General features: G+C 35.0%; 2 protein-coding genes across 3 annotated transcripts; both read right to left on the bottom strand.

The window, feature by feature from the left end:
- Nucleotides 1–4628: 4628 nt before the first annotated feature.
- LOC107477360 (disease resistance protein RPP13-like) lies at nt 4629–7460 on the bottom strand. Of its 2 annotated transcripts, XM_052259398.1 has the most exons (2): nt 5619–7460; nt 5378–5526 (listed from the first exon to the last, which is right to left on the bottom strand). In XM_052259398.1, the coding sequence occupies exons 1-2, from the start codon at nt 7406–7408 to the stop codon at nt 5496–5498; spliced, it is 1821 nt and encodes a 606-aa protein (XP_052115358.1). In that variant the 5' UTR covers nt 7409–7460; the 3' UTR covers nt 5378–5495. The 2 variants fall into 2 exon arrangements, with proteins under 2 accessions (XP_015952840.1, XP_052115358.1); XM_016097354.3 differs by having other exon boundaries at nt 4629–7460.
- Nucleotides 7461–10734: 3274 nt separating this feature from the next.
- LOC107477359 (putative disease resistance RPP13-like protein 3) lies at nt 10735–13972 on the bottom strand. The gene has a single exon (XM_016097353.3). It carries the CDS (start codon nt 13735–13737, stop codon nt 10867–10869), a length of 2871 nt encoding a protein of 956 aa, XP_015952839.1. The 5' UTR covers nt 13738–13972; the 3' UTR covers nt 10735–10866.
- Between the last annotated feature and the right edge of the window lie 8826 nt (nt 13973–22798).

Raw genomic sequence — 22798 nt, 5'->3', positions numbered from 1 at the left:
TATGAATGATTGGGTTGGTTATTGAATAATAATGTTTGAGGAGTTGAAGTGTGGAATTTGGTAATTTTGGGTGAAATTATATAGATGAGGTATGTTTGGTTTTGGTTGAGATATATTATGTGGTCATATATGTGATTATGATTATTGATGCCTCGATGGTATGATGATGCATGAGAGATATGTATGTTGTGATATACGCTTGAGGAATGATTAAGGTTGATTTGTGGGTGAAACCATGTGATAGTGAGTATGATATTAATTATGTATAATGATGATTGATTGGAAATAGTATTGTTGGAAATTGGGATGAGTAAGGATGTATGACATGTTAATGTGTTTGTAATTTAGCCATTTGTTTGAAATGGGTAAAAATGGTTATATGGCGGTTTTGTGAATTGTGGTAAGGTGTTAATGCATGAGTTGAGGAGGCTTGATGTTGATTTTGGTATATTTTTATTGATTTCAAAAAGGGTCGAAATTGGCATGCTTTGGTTGATTTCGAAAAGATGGCTTGTTTTGTAAATGGCACTTTATGGTTTTGTATAAAAATATGGTTTTTGGGTATATTTTGACGAAACATAACTTGGATTCTGGATCCCCGTTTTGTGCCAAACTCATTTAGAAATAAAATTGGATCCGGAATGTCCATGCCGTTTGAAGAACGGGCGAAAAACGATTTAAAATGAGAAAGTTATGTCCGTCAAAAGATTGGGGGTTCAATTTGTGAATACTGCAGCTTTTAACTTAGAAAATTTTTAACAGAATGACCCTCCGCGTGTAGGCGCACTTGGCGCGTACGCGTCATTCTTCGAGGAGGCACCATCCACGTGTGCGCGTCGATGCGCTGCACCCAATGCCGAGCCATTTTTCCTGAGAGTTGTGCCGGAGTTGTGCCAGTTTTGTGCGTGGGGGCACAAACGCACCCATGCGTACGCATGGCTGACGTGGGCGCGTCCCTTTGCTGTTTTTCCATCCACGCGTACGCGTGGGCGACGCATACGCGACGATTAACATTGTGGCCATCCACTCCACGCGCACACATGGCCTTGTTTTCATGTCAAAGTTGATTTTTGAGTTTTAAAAGCCAAATCTCATACTTCTAAACCTCCGATCTCACCCCTTATGTATTAAATCATTATGATATGCCTAGCAATGAGAAAGGAGCTAGGGGATGTGGTAACTTACGAATGAAGCAAGGAAAAAATTATGATCAATGATGATCAAAGATGATTATATGAGATATGGAGGATGACGGTGGAAGTACCGTGTATGCCATGAGCCGAAGGGCTATAAATATTGATAAATGGCTGGTTCTTGATTGAACCATGAGCCGGATGGCTGAGTTATTGCCGGGTTACGATAAAGCCATTATTGATTATGGCTGAGTATAAATGCATATATGATTAATGAATGAATGTGTTAAATGGATAATAATGGAAAATGTTGAAATGTGATGTGTGATCCCAGGTAGTAGGCAGTGGCGTTGTCCACTTGCTCCGGGTATGAGACGGGAAATGATGTTTATGGTAAATGAGTTTAATTATGGAGTTTTGAATGAATATATTTGTGATACTTGGGTAGTAGTAAGGGTGGTGGTTCATCCCGCTTGCTCCAGGTTAATGTTTGAGATTTGATAACAATGATGATTGCTTTTAAACTGAACAAATGTATGTTTTGAGATCCTGGGCAGAAGCAATGGTTGTGGTTCGTCCCACTTGCTCCAGGTCAGAGATTGTGATGCCTGGGTAGTAGCGGCAATAGTGGTGAATCCACTCGCTCCAGGTTGAGCTTTTAAACACCCGCCTAGGTAGTAGTCGCAGTAGTGGTTATTTCACTGGCTCTGGATTGAGCGGATAGTTGCAAGGAGGTTGTAGTTCAAACCTACTTGCTCCGCAAGGGGTGTTTTTGTCCAATGGTTAGCTACCAGGACATGTCGGGTTGGCTATATAACCGACAGATAATATCATCAGCCATAGGGCAAGCATACATCATTTGCATATGTTTGAATTGTTTGGGTTTGCCTATTTATTTTGAATTTCTACATCATATATGCTATGTTATCTGATTATGTGCTACTTGTTCTACTTGTACCTTTTTTGTGTATTACTTGCCTGTATTGCTTGTGTTTGTACAACTGAGAGGCCCCTCATGCTGGTGTCGGTGGATGTTGAGGGCTGTTCTTGATGAGATGAATTGATGATGCGATTGCATGATGATGATGATGATGATCATTGAATGAGATAATTTGATCTCCCTGGGTAGACGCAGTGATGTGGTTTCACTAGCTCCAGGTGAGGGTATGATGTATTGATATAGAATTGCTAAGGTAGAACAACGGGTGATGGTTTTGCTTATGATTATGAGTCTGATTCGTGGAAGAGTCAGCGAGTTGGAAAACATGTGAAACATGAATTAGATTTAGCACTCCCTTACGACAGTTGCCTATTCATGGATTAGCGAGAACCTAGGATGGATAATTGGAGAAGAAGTTTAGGATGCTTAGTGAGTTTTATTGCAATGCATTGTATTTATTTTGCACTTTTATCGTACTGGAAACCCATGGGCCCGGGGTTCTCATTCGGTATATATCTCTTGTTTTTCATATACAGGTCCAGATGCTCAGAAGTGAGTTGTGGGTCGTCTGAGAGACGGCGAAGATCCTTATTTTCTCTACTTTGTGTATTACTTAGAATCTCTCCACCTTTGTTTTGAAAATATTATATTATGTATTGAACTCTTTTGAACTTGCCTAGTTTCCTTTGGGAGAGATTAGGATATACTGTTGTCAACTACTTTCATACTGTACTCTAGCCGGCCTAAACTTCGCGGGTCGATATATGTGTGTGTGTGTGTGTGTGTGTGTTATCTATCTCTTAATCTCCTTTATGCCTTGTCCGTATATCGCTTTCGGCTTCACGGTTATCTTTTTGTTGTCGAAACGTGAGTGATACGTTTTCGCGATTTTATTTATACTCTTTTCAGGCTTCTCGATTAATACTCTTTCCGAAATTACCTATATTTATATATTAAAAATCCACCTGAGAGTCGTACCACTGTAGTATCATTGACTTATGACTTGAGTATAAGGATTTGAATATTAGGGTGTTACATTGGTCTTTGTAGCAAAGATTTTAAATGGGCTTGTTTCAACAACATACTGGCCCAACTAACCAAGCATTGATTCAGCCATAATAATTAAAACATTTTTGTACCGAGGTTGAAGTTTAACTTCACATTGGGCTTGTTATTTTTTTTCTCGACCCAAAACAAAATCTGCAATCAACAAAATTATTAATTAGCAAATATGAATTAAAATTTAAATTAATAATTTTGTAATTAATTATTTTAATAATGTTTGATCATCATCAAATTAATTTGGAGTTTTTCAAACTCATCAATAATTATAAATTTATTTCATAATTTTATATTATATTTTTATTGGTTTTCATTCTGATATATTTTTCTTAACTTTTTTTATTTACAAATAATAAAAATAACAAATAAAAATATAGATTTGTACAATTATACTATGGTTTTTTTAAATAAATGAATTTAAATTCCTGAAATAATAAATTATAATCTAATTCGTATTAAATTTTAGTTGAATAAATAATTAAATATTTAAGAATTATATACAAATTATCAAATAAATATTTTATAAAATATTTTAAATATAAAATAATTTAAATTTAATATTAATTTATATATTACCTAATCAATCTCTAAACAATATTAAAATATATTATATAATATAATTAATTTATCTGTCTATGCATAACGCAAATCTCATTCTTGTAATATATAAATTTTTAAGTTTACTATAAACTTTTATATATCATACTAGATCTATTTTGTAATAAGATAGAGAATAGTGTAATTAGATGTCATAATTTTTTAAATTAATTATCTAATCATAAATTATATTATAGAATGAATCGTAATATATACTAGAAGTGTAGAACTAGAGTAAAGTATTATTTTTGTCCTCAACGTTTGGGTTAAGTCTTATTTATGTCCCTAACGTTTAAATCGTCCTATTTGTATCTCTAATATTTATAAAAATGATTCAATGTTATCCTACTATCAATCATACTAACAAATCAGATTGTATTTTTCAATTATTCTCACTTAGATGCATTCATTCTCAATTAGGTCTCACTTGGATGTATTCGATTTTAATATTATACACACTATTTGTGTTTAGATTCAATTATGTCTCTAGAAAAGTGAATTATGTAAATATTGTAGGACTTAGTTTCAACTTTTGATGAGCTATTTTTCGGAGTGAATTATCGATTCTATCCTAAACATTTGTATTCTAACTTCAAGAAGAGATTTTTAAAACTGAAACTAAAGTGTTCATGATGTGTAATTGACGGCAGGATAACATTGAATCACTTTTACAAACGTTAGAGATACAAATAGAACGATTTAAACGTTAGAGATACAAATAAGATTTAGCCCAAACATTAGGGACAAAAATGATACTTTACTCTATAGAACTATTACTAGAACACTCCATTATATATGGTCATACAAAAAAGCTAACAGTCATAATATGATTTAAATGGACAAATATGATAATCATTTAGAAGATTTTAATGGTAACAATAACATTTAAATCCCAATTATAATCATAAGTGTTAAGGCTAAATTTGATTCAAACTCGAAATCTATATTGATACCCCTCTGTTATTATGAGCTCACATCCATCCTTCATTTCCAAATTTGCTACGGCAAGAGACAATGCTTGGGAGGGTTCCACAACTTTTACTTGTCTCAGGGAAGTCAAAGACCACAGTTCGTCTGGGAGATCGTCCAATCTTTCACAGTATCCGATAAGCCGAGCTTGAAGGCATGGCATTGCACCATTGCCTAATTTCCAGTTGTCAACATTCAGCTTCTCCATCTCAAAAACCTGGAGCTGTGGGAAACTGTTTGCAGTGCAATTAATCTCAAAGGAATCATCAAATTTACCTGTTCCATACAATCTCAAAAGTCGGAGTGTAGTAAGATTACCAATGGCATTCATCCCATCATCATTCATGATGCTAATGCCTGTCAACGTTAATTTTGTAATGCATGGTGGAAATGCAATATCAAACGTTGCAAGGTTAAAAGCTTCATCAACTTTTAAAGTGCTCAGATTCGACAAGTGCTGCAGGCTCTGTGACAAATCAATTGGCTTGCAACCGATCTGCCGTTCCCTGTCAAAGAAGAGTCGTAACTTGTTCAGATGAGTTAATTGTTGTAGGCTTGATAACATCTCATGCATGTCGTCTCTGAGGAACGGCAAGATGTTCAAACCCAACTTTCGTAGATTGGGAAACCTTCCTTTCTTTAACATGTCTGCAATCTGTTCAGTGAATGCAATGAAAGAGATGGTTTGAAGATTCAACATAACTTGATCATGTGCTTTTGAACCATAGTGGTCTTCTAGGAGGACCCATCCTGCTGTATTCAAATGCCTAAGTTGTTTAAGGTTCCATACTCCCTTAGGAAATACTATTGGAATCGGCACCCCACCTATGTCCAAAGTTTGTAAGTTTTCAAGTTTACATATAGAATCTGCAATGTGTTGAGGACTTATTGCTGTCATTATGTATATTCTTAGATACCTTAAATGGATAAATAAGCCCAAGTTGGAAGGGACTTTGCTGAAATAGTTGTACCCAAGATCTAATACCCGAACCAGTTTGAACGATTTGAAGAGCCATTTCTGCTCACCGGGGGTAAAATCACAATACCCTCTTGGGCCAAAGTGAAACAAAGAGCGGACACATGAATGGTCATCATTGCTTGAAGAAGCATAGCGATGCATGGGGCATTGGATAGAGAGCCTGCGTGGTTTTGATCTATCCAAAGTGTTAACATCTGAGCAAACTTCAAAAATCTTGTGCTCTTTGCCCTCAGAGATGCAAAGATCTCGAAGAAGATCATGGATGCGACATGCCTTCACATCTCCATTAAAGTCCACTCGCGATGCTTGAACCAAGCTACGATCAATGAGCTCATACAAGTAGTCTTCAGCAACATCCTCTGCATTTCTGGTTCCAGTTTGTTGAATAAATCCCTCAGCAACCCATTTTTGCAGCAATGGCCTTACACGTATCTCAAAATCTTCAGGGTAGATCCCGAAATACAGAAAGCACGGCTTTAGTTTTGTAGGCAAGTTGTCGTAGCTGAGTTTGAGTACAATGTCCTTGACTTGGGTCTTATCTTCTTGAATAAGAAACCAGTTGACATGTCCCACAACTTTGGACCATTCCTTGTGTGACTTCCCCTTCTTTGCAAGTAACCCTGCCAAAACAATAATGGAGAGTGGCAAACCGCCACAACTTTTGACCATCTGTTTTCCAAGTTGCTCTATATCAGAAGGACACTCTTCTCCTCGAAACACTCTCCTGGAAAAGAGTTCCCAACTTTCAACATCACCAAGGAACTGAAGGTAATAAGGAGGATATGGACTCGTATGGGATGCCACCTCTTTCAAACGGCTAGTAATGAGTATTTTACTACCGTTATTGTCGTTTGGAAAAACATCTTGTATCTCATCCCAATCTCGAGTATTCCAGAGGTCATCAAGGACTATCAGATACCTTTTCATGGTCAAGAAATCTTGCACCTTGAGCTTTAGTTCATCCACACTCAAGCTAAAGAGGTCAATTCGCTTCATCTCATCAGGCATCAAAGACTTGATAAGGCCAATCAAAAGCTCCATAACTCTGCAATCATTTGAAACATAAACCCATGCACGACAATGAAAATATGACATCACCTCATCCGTGTTATAGACCTTTCGAGCAAGGGTGGTTTTGCCCAACCCACCCATACCGATGATGGACACAACGTTGCTTTGGGAACTCTCTTCCTTAAGCAGCTGGATGACTGCCTTAGATTCACCAACAAAACCAACTACACCATGTTCTTCCACAATTCTTCTCTTCTTGTGCATCAACAGAATCCTCTCCTCCTCTTCTCTTGTTGACGTCGATGATTCACTTTCTTGTGGGACGACATCGGTGAGCTTGATCTTGTTGTCTCTTATTTTATTGATAGTGGCTTCGATGCTGTCTATTTTCGCAGACACATCCCGGAGCAACTTTGCATGTTCAAAACCATGGAGCATCCTCCCCAGCTTGGTTCGACGCTTGTGCATAGCCACTTTGACAACAAAGGTGTCGATGACATCCTCAGCCTCATGAGCGGCATCTCTGATCTGGCGAAGAGCTTCTTTGTCTATTCCGTTCTTGGTTTTGCCTTCAGATGTTTTGAGGAGCACGTTTATCATGCTGAGCTCACTGTGAAGGGATCTAACCTTGTCATCCACACCACACAGCAGACTGGCTTCGCGTGCTAGCAATTGGAACAAGTTATCAAGGACAGAGGAAATCACAGTATCTGCCATTATAAACAGATGGATTTGTGGTTAGAAACTGAACTGATGATGCTCAATGTGGGAAACTGATATTTGATGTTTGTTGAGGACATAAGAGTGTTAAGATTGGAGTTGGGAGAAACACAATAATGCATTCCATAATTGTTAGAAAAAGTATAGGTAACTAATAACATTCTTGAACAATGTGTGAACAATGTGAATTAATAGGGTTAAAAGAGTAAATTTAATGAGTAGCATTAAATTAGAGTGTAATATACTTGTATTTGATTGGTGGTTGTTCATGTTGTTTAAGATAATCATTGTTCCCCTAGCACTGCTGTTTTTATATCTTTTGGAAAGTTGCATAGTTGCCTTCTTTGACTTCTCCTCATTGAGTCTGCATCAACTATGAAAAACGCTAAGGTGTATTATTGCATCTTCTAAGTGTAAATAGGATGCTATTTTGTATGAATTTCTATTGTAGTTGAGGACCTAGCTGAGAGCAATGCAGCAAGTTTGTTATCATTCAGTAGATGAGTAGATGTAAGTTGGTCTTGGAGGCTCAAGTCACATCAACTTATGCATTATCAAACACAAACACACCATTCAAGCAAGCTGTTTGTGAACTAAAAAGTATTTCACATGAACTTAGTAGTAACAAGTTTGACACAAATGATATATGTTAAAAATGTTCAAAAAACTTTGGCAGAACATAGTAGCAGTGACTATTGGGAATTTTACATTTATAAATGCTTGAACATAACTCAGTATCAGTGTTAGTGCTGATATTAGTGCTTCATAGGTTGAACATAACTTAGCAGAAAAATGCACAATCATGAAGTTATAAATGGATAAATGAGATTACACATGCAGCAACATTTCTTTGGTTCTTTCATAACAATGCCCTGAAAATCAGTTGTCATCAAACTCAATGTTTTTTCCATCTGTGATGCTGGAGAACCTTGTTTCTTCTATGAGGATACCTCTATCATAGAATATATCTTGAGATATATATCAAGCTTGACAAGTACAAACAATTATTTCAACAATCACAATGTCACAATACTAAACCTATTCACAATGTCACAATGCCTCCTTTTTCTCTCTCTTCTGTGTTTCATGACTTTCGCCACTAGCTGTATTTTTTTTCTTCATCTTTATAATTTACATTAATACCTATGACAGTCTGAATTTTAAACTCAAGTATAGTAATAATAGATAGAATTTCTTGTATTTTTGTCATCATGTGTCATGTTAATATTATCATCATGTCAGTTTATACGTTAGATTGATTCAAATTTTGAATTGTAAATTCTAAATTTAATAATGATATTAATAAATTGGTGCCAAAGTTTTTAAGGGAAAATGTTAATTTCCTAATTATTTGGCTGTTTTTTTAGGATAAATTCTTAATTGGTGTTAAATTTGTTTTAGATAAGTATTATATTTTACTATTTTAGGGCTGTAGAAGCTACTAATACACACAATTAATCTAATCATGTAAAAAGCAAAACTGATCTTGTTAAAATAACAGATTCAGTTACTTCCTTGTCAAGATAGCTAATATAAGTGACTAATGGCCTGTTTAGATAAGTTTATGACGAGTAACTTTGTTTTTTTAATTTTTAACTTATAAAAGGTATAATATTAATGATTTAATGTCTGGTATAATTTTTAAAATTAAAATTGTAGCTTTTTAAAAAATTATTTAAGTACTTATGAAAAAGTTAAAAAAATGACTTCTCTCGTAATAAATTTTTTTATTACATTCTTTTAAAATAAATACGTTTAAAATTAAAAAATTAAACATAATAATTTATTTATAAATTATTTTTAATATAAATATTTATTATTTAAATTTATTTTTAAAAAAATAAATTTAATTAAACTGTTTACTCAAATTATAACTAAATAAAAAATAAGTAGCTGAAGTGGAGGAATCGTCTGGATAGCACATAATGAAGAAGAAGAAAAAGAAGATGAAGATGAATGATGATGATTAGGAGGCAAGTGGTTGAAAGGTTGGATTGAGCCACGATGACATGATTTTTGGAGATGCGTGCTGCCATAAAACATGATCTCATCTCCTTCCTTGCAACAAACAACACATAATCTTAATTAATTATATATTACTACTAGTTACTACTATAATTTTTTAGATCATGGTTTTGAATTTTGTTCTTTACATTCGGTTGATTTGTTTAAACTGTGTTCTATAAGTATATATAAAGTTGAACAATTATAAATTAAATGCGAGGCTTCACTTCTATTATAATATATAAAAAATAAGAATAAAGTAATGATGTACACATAATGTAATTAATTTATTTATAACCTATAAAAATTTATACCAATTTTCTATACAATAAGTTTTAGCTATTTATTTTTTCTAATGATGCTACATCAGTACTTTTAAATACACGGCAATATAGGAGATTAAAACTAAAAACCTTTTACCTATTATTATAATTCAAATATAAATTACTAATTAAATACACTAAACATATACATTAAAAATATCATAATAATCATAATTATAAAAAATTTCAGTTATAAAATATAAATATTTAAATTTTATATTTTTTTTGTCTACTTATACATTTTGTATAAGATTTGTACTACTTCACTATTTAATCTATTTATAAAGTATGTTGTATATAATACTCTTTATATTTTAATTTTATATTTTAATTTTATACCAATAACTGAAAATTTCTCCAAACAAATTTAAATTTGACACAACGTCTTCTAATTAAGTATATTCAAATATATTATAATCATAAATTTATTNTTTTCATTCTGATATATTTTTTTAACTTTTTTTATTATTTACAAATAATAAAAATAATAATAAAGATAAAGATTTGTACAATTATAATATAATAAAAACTTATGGCTTTTTTAAATAAATGAATTTAAATTTCTAAAATAATAAATTATAATCTAATTCGTATTAGATTTTAGTTGAATAAATGATTAAATATATAAGAATTATATACAAATTATCAAATAAATATTTTATAAAATATTTTTAATATAAAATAATTTAAATTTAACATTAATTTACGTATTATCTAATCAGTTTTTAAACAATATTAAAATATACTATGTAGTATAATTAATTTATCTCCCTATGCATACCGTAAATCTCATTCTAGTAATATATAAATTCTGAAGTTTACTATAAACTTTTATATATCAATACGAGATGTATTTTGTAATAAGGTAGAGAATAGTATTAGATGTCATAATTTTTTAAATTAATTATCTAATCATAAATTATATTATAGAATGAAACATAATGTAATATACTAGAACTATTACTATAACACTATATCATATATGGTGATTGAAAAAAGTGAATAGTGATAATATAATTTAAATGGAGAAATATGATAATCAGTTAGAAGATTTTAATGGTAACAATAACATTTAAATACCAATTATAATGATAAGTGTTAAGGCTAAATTTGATTGAAACTCAACATTTATACTACTTCTGGATTCTCTGATATTATGAGCTCACATCCATCCTTCATTTCCAAATTTGCTAGCGCATGAGACAATGCTTGGGAGGGTATCACAACTTGTACTTGTCTCAGGGAAGTCAAAGACCAGAGTTGTTGAGGGAGCTGATCCAATCTTGTACACTCTTTGATAAGCAGAGTTTGAAGGCATGGCATTGCACCATTGCCTAATTTCCATTTGTGAACATTCAGCCACTCCATCTCAAAAACCTGGAGCTGTGAGAAACTGCCTGCACTGCAATTAATCTCAAAGGAAAAACGAAATCTATGTACTCCCTCTAATCTCAAACATCGGAGTGTAGTAAGATTACCAATGGCACTCACCCCATCATCATTCATGAAACTAATGCCTCTCAACGTTAATTTTGTAATGCATGCAGGAAAAGCAATATCACACGTTGCAAGGTCCAAAGCTCTACGAACTTCTAATGTTCTCAGATTCGACAACTGCTGCAGGCTTTGTAACAATTCAATTGGTTTGAGCCCGATCTTCCTTTCCATGTGCTCGTACTTTGTACGCACTGGTGGCCATTCACTCTTCCTTTTAAAGGAAAGTGTCAACTTGTTGAGATGAGTTAATCGCCGTAGGGTTGATAACAACTCATGCACATTATTTTTCTTGACCGAGGAGATGTGCAAACCCAACTTTCGTAGCTTCGGAAACCTTCCTTTCTCTATCATGCGTGCAATCTCACTATTGAATTTAATCAGAGAGATTGTTTGCAGATTCCACATGACTTGATCACCTGCTTTTGAACCATGCTGGCCTCGTAGGATCATGATTCCTCTACACTTTAAATGCCTAAGTTGTTTGAGGTTCCATACTCCCCTAGGGAGATATGTTGCATCATCCGGCCCATATATGTCCAAAGTTTGTAAATTTTCGAGTGTGCATATAGAATCTGGAATGACTTTGCCTCTTGTGCATATTCTTAAATACCTTAAATGGATAAATAAGCCCAAGTTGGAAGGGAGCTTGCTGCAAACGTTTTGCCCAAGATCTAATACCCGAACCAGTTTGAAGAATTTGAAAAGCCATTTCTTCTCCTTGTGGGTAAAAGCATACCTTTTTGGGTCAAGGCAAAACAAAGAGCGGACACATGAATGGTCATTGTTGCTTGAAGAAACGTAGCCACGCATGCCGCATTGGATAGAAAGCCTGCGTGGTTTTGATCTCCCCAAAATGTTACTATTCGTGCAAACCTCAAAAAGCTTGTCCTCTTTGCTCTCAGTTATGCAAAGATCACGAAGAAGATCATGGATGCGACATGATTTCACATCTCCATTAACATTCACTCGCGATGCTTGAACCAAGCTACGATCAATGAGCTCATTCAAGTAATCTTCTGCAACTTCCTCTACATCTCTGGTCCCAGTGTGTTGAATAAATCCCTCAGCAACCCATTTTTGTAGCAATGGCCTTACAGAGATCTCACAATCTTCAGGATAGATCCCCAAATACAGAAAGCACGGCTTTAGTCTCCTAGGCAAGTTGTCGTAGCTGAGTTTGAGTACAATGTCCTTGACTTGGGTCTCATCTTGAGTAAGATACCAGTTGACATGTCCCACAACTTTGGACCATTCCTTGTATGACTTCCCCTTGTTTGCCAGTAACCCTGCCAAAACAACAATGGAGAGTGGCAAACCGCCACAACTTTTGACCATTTGTTTTCCAAGATGCTCTATATCAGAAGGACACTCTTCTCCTCGAAACACTTTCCTAGAAAAGAGTTCCCAACTTTCATGATCACCGAGTAATTGAAGGTAATAAGGAGGATAATATGGACTTGTATGGGATGCCACCTCTTTCAAACGGCTAGTAATGAGTATTTTACTACCATTATTGTCGTTTGGAAAAGCATCTTTTACATCATCCCAGTCTTTAGTCTTCCAGAGGTCATCAAGGACTACCAGATACTTTTTCATTCTCAAGAAATTCCACACCCTGAGCTTTAGTTCGTCCACACCCAAGCTAGAGAGGTTACCTGGTTGTATTTTCCGCACCATGAGCTTTAGTTCGTCCACAGCCAAGCTAGAGAGGTCACCTGGTTTCTGTATTCTCTTGTGTTTCTTTCCCTTCTTTTTCTTCCCAAGCTCGCTCTCAGCGTTAGGCATCAAACAGTTGATAAGGCGAAGCAAAAGCTCCTTAACTCGGCAGTCATTTGACACATAAACCCATGCACGACAATGGAAATATGACATCACCTCATCCGTGTTATAGACCTTTCGAGCAAGGGTGGTTTTGCCCAACCCACCCATACCGATGATGGACACAACGTTGCTTCGGGAACTCTCTTCCTTAAGCCGCTGAATGACTGCCTTGGATTCACCAACAAAACCAACAACATCATGCTCCTCCACATTTCTTCTTCTCTTGTGCAGCAACAGCACCCTCTCCTCATCCTCTCTTGCTGATGATGATTCACCTTCTTGTTGAAAGACATCGCTGAGCTTCATCTTGTTGTCTCTTATGTCATTGACAGTGGCTTTTATGCTGTCTATTTTCACAGCCACATCACGCAGCAACTTTCCATGTTCAAAACCACGGAGCATCTTCCCCAGCATGGTTCGACATCTGTGCATAGCCACGTTGACAACAAAGGTGTCGATGACATCCTCGGCTTCGTGCGCAGCATCTCTGACCTGACGAAGAACTTCTTTGTCAATATCTTTCTTGGTTTTCCTTTCAGATGATTTGAGGAACGCGTTTATGATGCTGAGCTCATTTTGAAGGGATCTAACCCTGCCATCCACGCCACATAGCAAATTGGCTTCACGTGCTAGCAAATTGGACAAGTTGGCCAGGACAAAGGAAATCACACTATCTGCCATTAGAGGGGTGTGTATGTGAGAGTAAGGAAACTGAACTGATGATGGTTGATGTAGGAAACTGATGTTTGGGAAGGACTGAAGAGTGATGAAGAGCGATCTAATAAAATCTTTGTCAAGTTAAGATTGAAGGAGAAACACTGTGAAGTGTGAATGGAAATTAAAGTGGAATGCAATAAATAATGCAGTTGATAAAATTATTCCAGACAGCTGTATTGTACCTTTGTCTTCTCCTCAATCCTCATTGACTCTGCGTCAACTATGCAAAAAGTTAGCTGCATTATTGCACCTTCTACATAGGATGCTGTTTCAAGTTTACTTTTACTGCATTATTATATCTTCCGGAATTTACTATTTTCCATTGTTTTCTTTTAACCACTCTATAACTTTAACCTGCGATTCTACATGTACTTGAGGATCTATCTGAGATTGAATATGGAATTGCACACAGCTATATGATTCAACTCTTGTGTACTCTTCATTCCTATTTCTCCATACTGGATTTAAATCCGCGCACAAAATTAATATTATTAACTTTTTATATATAATTTTTTAGATAATTTACCATGATAGATGATTTTTTATTTTATAATTAATCAATGTAACTCTTAAAATAAAGTATTGTAAATTATATTTTTTTGCACAGTCACGTGAAAAATAATTCTTGCAATATTACAGAATAATAATTAAAATTCAATAATTAAAGTTCGTCATATGTAATATTTTGTAGTTATTTTCTTAGTATTATTGTATTTGATTATTTTGTACATATAACACTAAACAAACTTACAAATCAAATATGAATATTGGTTTGTTTCTTTAATGATATACTCTGATCTGTGGTGTAATTTTGATGTTATTCTAAAATTAAAAGTGATTGGAGAGATTTTTAACAACTCGTGCGAAATTATGGGATCAATTAAGTAATAGTGGTAAGAGTGTTGTTGATAATAATATAATAAGTAGACTATAATTATATGTAATTTAAATATTTTTAATTAAAAATTATTATTATTATTATTTTAATAGCATTTAACTATTATTTTATAATTAAAATGTTTAATGATAAGTAGTAAATTTAATTAATTAAAAGTACTGATTAAGGATTTTTTTAAAAATATCAGTGTTTTTTTTTTGGATAATTTACACATATTTAACATAGATGATATGGACCAATAATAAGAAATATTTTTTTTAATTGAACCATTTTTTTTCCTTTCCACTATGAGTAATGGACAAATCAACGTAATTTTTTAGCACTAGCCATTCTAATTATGTGCTCAATTATTCACCAAAAATTATCTAACAATTGGGACAAGTTATCTAGGACGAAGGAAATCACAGTATCTGCCGTTAGAAACAGATTGGATTTGTGCCAAAGTACTGAACTGATAATAGTCAATGTAGCAAACTGATATTTGATGGTTGGTGAGGGAATATGTAATACATTTTTTTCTCAAGATATTTATCACGAAACACAATAATGCATTCGATAATTATTTTATTATTCAGGACAGCTGTTTTTGTATCTTTTGGAAAGTTGCATAGCTGGGTTCTTTGTCTTCTCCTCATTGACTCGGCGTCAACCATACAAAACGTTAAGGTGCATTATTGCATCTTCTAAGTGTAAATAGGATGCTATTTTGTATGAATTTCTATTGTAGTTGAGGACCTAGCTGAGAGCAATGCAGCATGTTTGTTATGATTCAGTAGATGATGAGTAGATGTAAGTTGGTCTTGGAGGCTCAAGTCACATCAACTTATGCATTATCAAACACAAACACACCATTCAAGCAAGCTGTTTGTGAACTAAAACGTATTTCAAGTGGTTGAAGCGTTGAAGCGGAGGAATCTCCCGGACGGCACAGAAATGAAGAAGAAGATGATGATGATGATGATGATGATTAGGAGGCAAGTGGTTGAAGGGTTGGATTGAGCCATAATGACATGATTTTTGGCAAAAGAGGTGTTGGAGATGCTGCCATAAAACATGATCTCATCTCTTTCCTTGCAACCAACAACACATAATCTTAATTAATCTATCTATCTATTCTTAATATATAAAAGTAGATACATAACCATGCACCATATTACTTTTGAGACATTTTTTTCTTCTACTAATGTCATGTCAGCAATATTGCTTACTTGACACAACTTTAGAATTAACCACTCAATTCTTGACAAATCATCTATTATTTCCAAATCAGCAAAAAATAAAATATACAAATAAAAAACTAAAAAATAGAATCCAATAACTTTGTAACCCCCAAATACATTGAATTCATATTCCTATATTTATTATATCTTACCGTTATAAACAATACAATAAATTTATAACCGCAACAATTAATTTATAAATTAAAAGTTTAAAAATAAAATTTATATTTTATTATTATAATTATGTTTATTATAATCATTTTAATTTTTAGAAGTAACACTAGGTACAAAGAACTATTATTGTAGTTTTTACTTATTATTAAAAACAAATTCTATTTTATTTTACCAATATAAATTTTGAAAAAATATTTGAAAACTAAAAAAATAAATTTATTAAAAGAGTATCAAAACGAAATCAAAAAATATGATATTAAACATACATTTTCATATTAGATACAAATAAAAAAGTAAAAAATGGAATCCAATAAATTTATAACCTCTAAATATATTAAATTTATATTCTTATATTTATTATATCTTAAAATATACAAATAAAAAACTAAAAAATAAAATCCAATAACTTTATAACCTCCAAATACATTGAATTCATATTCCTATATTTATTATATCTTACCGTTATAAACAATACAATAAATTTATAACCGCAACAATTAATTTATAAATTAAAAGTTTAAAAAATGAAAATTATATTTTATTATTATAATTATGTTTATTATAATCATTTTAATTTTTGCCAATGAGTTATACCTTAAATAACATAGTCTTCCATATTGGTCGTGTCTGTATCTTTGGTAAAAAAAAAATCATTTTAATTTTTAGAAGTAACACTAGGTACAAAGAACTATTATTGTAGTTTTTACTTATTATTAAAAAAAATTCTATTTTATTTTACCAATATAAATTTTGAAAAAAATATTTGAAAACTAAAAAAAAATTTATTAAAAGAGTATCAAAACGAAACCAAAAAATATGATATTAAACATACATTTTCATATTAGATACAAATAAAAAACTAAAAAATAGAATCTAATAAATTTGTAACCTCCAAATACATTGAATTTATATTCTTATATTTATTATATGTTACCATTATAAACAATACAATAAATTTATAACCGCAACAATTAATTTATTAATTTTTATAAATAACTCACTAAAAATAATAAATATCCATATTACAAATGTCATAATAATATTATTAATCATAATAAATTTTACGTTATAAGTATTTAAATTTCATACCATTTAAACTGCATATATAAGTCTCTTATCACTATTCCTTCACATAACATCAAATTTAGCACAAAAAAAAATATTTCCGAGCTACAATGAGAATCTGATGATCAGGTATGACAAAAAAATCACAACATGCATCATACATTCATACTTACTCAAATACCATATACCTAATGATAACATAAATTGAATATTGTAATAGGAAAAGATCTTCACAATTTTAGCAATTATAAACGAAATTGATGACAAATTAGGATGAAACTATGTTAAATGTAAAAAATGTCAAAAGAAACAACTACATTTTGTGGCACATGTAATCAAACACCACAATATCCAACAATAAGGTAACTCTATATACTTTTCGTAATCTCACCTATCAAATTATTAGTTGCTAGCCCAATACTTATTTTAGATTCAGAATTCAATTAAAGGTTTTAGATTAAAGTGTTACAACAACTTTTGTACTATTTGATGGCGACACAAAAAATTTATTGGGCACAACTGCTTCAAATCTAATGATATTTCAGAAAAATAATGACATTGAAACACCACTCCATCAAGAGATTAAGGAGAAAGAAAACCATACAAATTCAAGACACATCTTCGAAAGAAGAATATACATACAAAGATAGAACCAAATAACACAATAGAAAGTGTATCAAACTCAACAATTCATAAAAAACATGTTTTCGCAAGAACCTACGACAAAAAGAAGAAAGCACCAACTCTAACAACCAACAAAAAAAGGAGGACGAACGTCACATAAGATGATTAAGTCCATCAACTAAAACAAATACAAAAATCAAATCACCAAATAAAAATATCACTTTGTATAACTCCAACATCCAAATTTTTTGTATTACAAATTATTTAAAATAAAACATTTTTTAAATTTAGTTTCAATTTACACATATTTAATTTATTTCTACAAAATATAATAATTTTAATATTTATTATATACTATTATTAATTTATTGTCCCGTGTATCGCGGGGTCTCATTCTAGTTATATTTACTACTAGTTACTACTATAATTTTTTAGATCATGGTTTTGAATTTTGTTCTTTACGTTCGGTTGATTTCTTTAAATTGCGTCCTATAAGTATATATAAAGTTGAACAATTATAAATTAAATCCGAGGCTCCACTTCTGTTATGATATACAAAAAATAAGAGGAATAGAGTAATGCTATAAGAAGCTAATCTATTTATTTATAAAAATGATATTTGTACATCAAAATAAACTACTAAAATTAGTCATAATATATTTGTATATAAATACATATATAGTTTAATTTATTTTTAATGTATATTTATATTTTAATATATATTTTATACTAGTGGCTGATTTTAATGTATACATAATATGATTGATTTATTTATAATCTATAAAAATTTATACGAATTCTCTATACAATAAATTTTAGCTATCTACTTTTTTTAATAATGCTACATCCGCACTTTTAAACACATGGTAATATAGGAGACTAAAACTAAAATTATAACTAAAATAAAATCCGCAAAACACGCGGATAGTAAATTAATGATAGTATATAATTGTTCATATCCTGACCCAACGTTAGGGCCCAGGTCCAAACGAAAGGCTCAACCTACAAGGATGAGCCTCACATTACACCGACCTTCCCCTGAGAAGTTGGTTCTCGCCACGACTTGCTTTAAGGAAGTCGAAAACGAGGATTAGCTGGCAGATAACACTAAAATAACTGCCCCTAAAATCTCTCAACCCACTTCCAAGAGCCATATCTCAGCTTCCCTAAGATAAAGGGACGGTTATCCACCTTAAAATGTGGAACTACTTCAGCGGTGGTTATTGGTTCACCACTATAAATATACTAACACCCCTCAGGTATCTCTAAGTCCCAATACTCTCTAGACCTGCTCACACCCTTGCTGACTTAGGCATCAGAGTGTCTTTGCAGGTACCACACCCCATTCACTCACGTTCACAAGTCGGACGGAGGCCCCAAAGGAGCGAACCCATTCGAAGGCTTCCCTCCTCAGATGATTGGGCCAACCTAACGAATCCAGCCCATTAATCTCTGGTTACCCATCGTAACATTGGCATCGTTGCTGGGGACTCGAGAGATCAACCAGTAATGGCGGACAACTCACCAGAGGATGGTCATGCAGCGTCTGATTCCGAATAAGAAAATCTAGATACCGAAAACAACGACACGAAACTGACCCTTCACCAGGGAGCCAACGACCAACATAGAGAAGGCACCTCTGGGTTTAAAAACCCAAAGGTAAACTCCTCGGAAGGACGAGAATCAGGAAAGGAAGGACCACCCCATGCAGCCGAGCTAATGGGGTTGGTCCATGGTCACCAAGGTTGTTTGAAACCGTTGAAACAGGAATTAGAACGACAACGAGAGGCAGAGCAAAATCTCAAGTAAGAGATAGAGTGACGAAAAGAGTTAGAAGAAAAACTCTTGAAGCTAGAATCTTCCCTTAGAAGTCGGAACTCCCGTGGCGACCGAGAAAAGTCGCCCCTGGGAGGAGAGGATCCGTTCAGTGAGGACATAATGAGGGCAAAAGTTCCAAGAAACTTCAAAATCCCTGATATGAACCTCTATGACGGAACTACAGACCCGAAGCATCATTTAAGCAATTTCAAAAGTCAGATGTATCTGGCTGATGCTTCTGATGCAACTCGCTGCAAAGCTTTCCCGACCACCCAGTCAAAAGCGGCGATGAAGTGGTTCGATAGCCTCCCTCCAAGGTCGGTTACCAACTTTGAGAACCTCTCGAAAAAGTTCTTAATGAGGTTCTCCATCCAGAAGGATAAAGTAAAGCACGCACCGAGCCTCCTGAGAGTTAAACAGGAGGCCGGAGAACCTCTACGAGACTACATGGAAAGGTTCAACAAAGCGTGCTTGGAGATTCAAGACATGCCCACAGAGGCAGTTATCATGGGGTTAGTAAATGGACTTATAGAGGGCCCCTTCTCTCAGTCAATATCAAAAAGACACCCCACCTCTTTGAGCGATGTACAAGAGAGAGCAGAAAAGTACATCAACATGGAGTAGAATGCCAGATTACGGGAGCCAAGCTGGCGACAAGGGCCCCTTACTCAGCAAAAGAGAAAGAAAGAGAGCCCAAGAAAAAAGAGGAGGTCGGTCCCGACAGGCCGAGGAGATATCACTCCTATACTCCTCTGAAAGTTTCCATAGTAGACGTATACAAAAAAATCTGTAATACTGAAAGATTGCCGTCCCCTAGACCCATCAAAAACAAAAAGGGAGGAAGCCGTGGCGACTATTGTGAGTACCATAAGATGTATGGCCACTCAATAAATGATTGCTACAACCTTAAAAATGTGATAGAAAGGTTGGCCAGGGAAGGCCGACTTGATAGATATCTCATGGAAAGGTTGGACAATCATGAAAAAAGAAAATGAGATGATGAGGACAGAAGAGACCCACCACCACAAACCCCCCGAGAGACACATACATATGATCTCTGGAGGATTTGCGGGAGGGGGACTCACTAAGTCATCTCGCAAAAGACACCTAAATCGAGTTTACCAGGTCGGAAGCGAAGTGCCCGGCCTCCAACCATCTCTTTCACAAAAGAGGATGGGCAAGGGGTGATCCATGGGCATGATGATCCAGTGGTGATAACCATGATCTTGGCGAATCCCAACCTCCACAGAACCTTGGTGGACCAAGGGAGTTCGGCTGACATCCTCTTTAAGCCCGCATTCGACAAGTTAGGGTTGGATGAAAGGGAACTAAAAGCTTACCCGGACACCCTGTATGGACTAGGAGACATGCCAATAAAGCCACTGGGATACATCCCCCTTCACACGAACTTCGGAAAGGGGGAAAATTCCAAAACTCTGAGCATCGACTTTATCGTCATCAATGTTGGATCGGCATATAACGCCTTGATCGGCAAGACTACGCTAAATCGGCTCGGAGCGGTGGTGTCAACCCCTCACCTTTGCATGAAATTTCCAACACCTAAGGGAATAGCGACGGTATGGGGAGACCAGAAATTGGCAAGAAAATGCTACAACGAAAGCTTGAACCTCCGAGGAAAGAGCAAGGAAGTTCACATCATAGAGCTCGGGGGAATAAAAGCTAAAGAAGAGCTGCGGCCACAGTCAGGGGGAAGAACTGAAGAGGTTCAAATGGGAAAAGAGGAAGGAAAAAATACCAACATAGGAGCCAGTCTAGACGGAGATTTGAAACAGAGGCTGATAAAGCTCCTATAAGATAATTTCGACCTCTTCGCTTGGAAAGCTTCTGACATGCCAGGGATAGACCCTCAACTCATGTCCCACAAGCTTTCAGTACACCCCGGATCACGACCCGTACAATAGTGCAGGCGCAAGCTCGAAACAGAACGAGCTCAAGAGGTGGAGGAGCAAGTACAAGCCTTCTTGGAGGCCGACTTCATCCAAGAAGTCAAGTATCCGACATGGCTAGCAAATGTAGTGCTAGTCAAAAAGCAAAATGGCAAGTGGAGGATGTGCATCGACTACACCGACCTGAACAAGGCATACCCCAAAGACCTATATCCACTTTCCAGTATTGACACCCTAGTAGATGCGAGCTCAGGGTATCAGTACTTGTCGTTCATGGACGCTTACTCGGGATACAACCAAATTTCGATGTATAAGCCGGATGAGGAAAAAACTTCATTCATCACACCTAGAGCAAACTACTGCTATGTGGTAATGTCCTTTGGATTAAAAAATGTTAGGGCCACATATCAAAGGTTGATGAATAAAGTATTCGCTCCCCACCTCGGGAACTTAATGGAGGTCTACGTAGATGACATGCTGGTGAAAACCAAAGAGGAGACCGACCTCTTGACAGATCTCTCACAAGTTTTCAACACCGTAAGGTTAAATGGGATGAGACTAAATCCCACAAAATGTACCTTCACGGTGGAGGCGGGAAAGTTTCTAGGGTTCATTCTAACACAAAGGGGATCGAAGCAAACCCCAACAAGTGCAAAGCTATTCTAGAAATGAAAAGTCCGACTTGTCTAAGGGAGGTCCAACAATTGAACGGCCGACTCGCCGCCCTTTCCAGATTCCTGGCGGGATCGACACTAAGATCCCTTCCACTATTCTCTCTATTAAGAAAAGGATGCTAGTTCGAATGGACTCCGGAATGCAAAGAAGCATTCCAGGAGTTCAAAAGGTTTTTGAGTCAGCCTCCAATTCTGACCCGACCCATAGTCGGGAAAGAGCTCGTCCTGTATCTATCGGTAGCAGACAGAGCCGTAGCATCGGCTCTAATACGGGAAGATGAGGTTGGGCAGCATCCTGTGTACTTCACCAGCAAAGTCTTACAAGGCCCTGAACTAAAGTATAAAAAACTTAAAAAGTTTGCATACTCCTTAGTAGTAGCCTCACGCCGATTACGGCCGTATTTCTAAGTGCACACGATAAAAGTCTGAACGAACCAGCCCATGAAGCAAATCCTCCAGAAGACAGACATTGTGGGCAGAATGGTTCAATGGGCAATAGAACTCTCTGAATTCGACCTGAAATACGAAGTTCGGACGGCAATAAAAGCCCAATGCCTCACCGACTTCCTAGCAGAATACGCCGGAGATCAAGAGAAAAAATCCACTACATGGAAATTATATGTAGATGGGTCCTCCAACAAGGTT

This window comes from Arachis duranensis, chromosome 3, assembly GCF_000817695.3.
Source record: "Arachis duranensis cultivar V14167 chromosome 3, aradu.V14167.gnm2.J7QH, whole genome shotgun sequence".
Lineage (NCBI taxonomy): Eukaryota > Viridiplantae > Streptophyta > Magnoliopsida > Fabales > Fabaceae > Arachis > Arachis duranensis.
The sequence above is the reverse complement of the archived record's forward strand: the minus strand, read 5'-3'. Positions and strand labels throughout refer to the sequence as shown.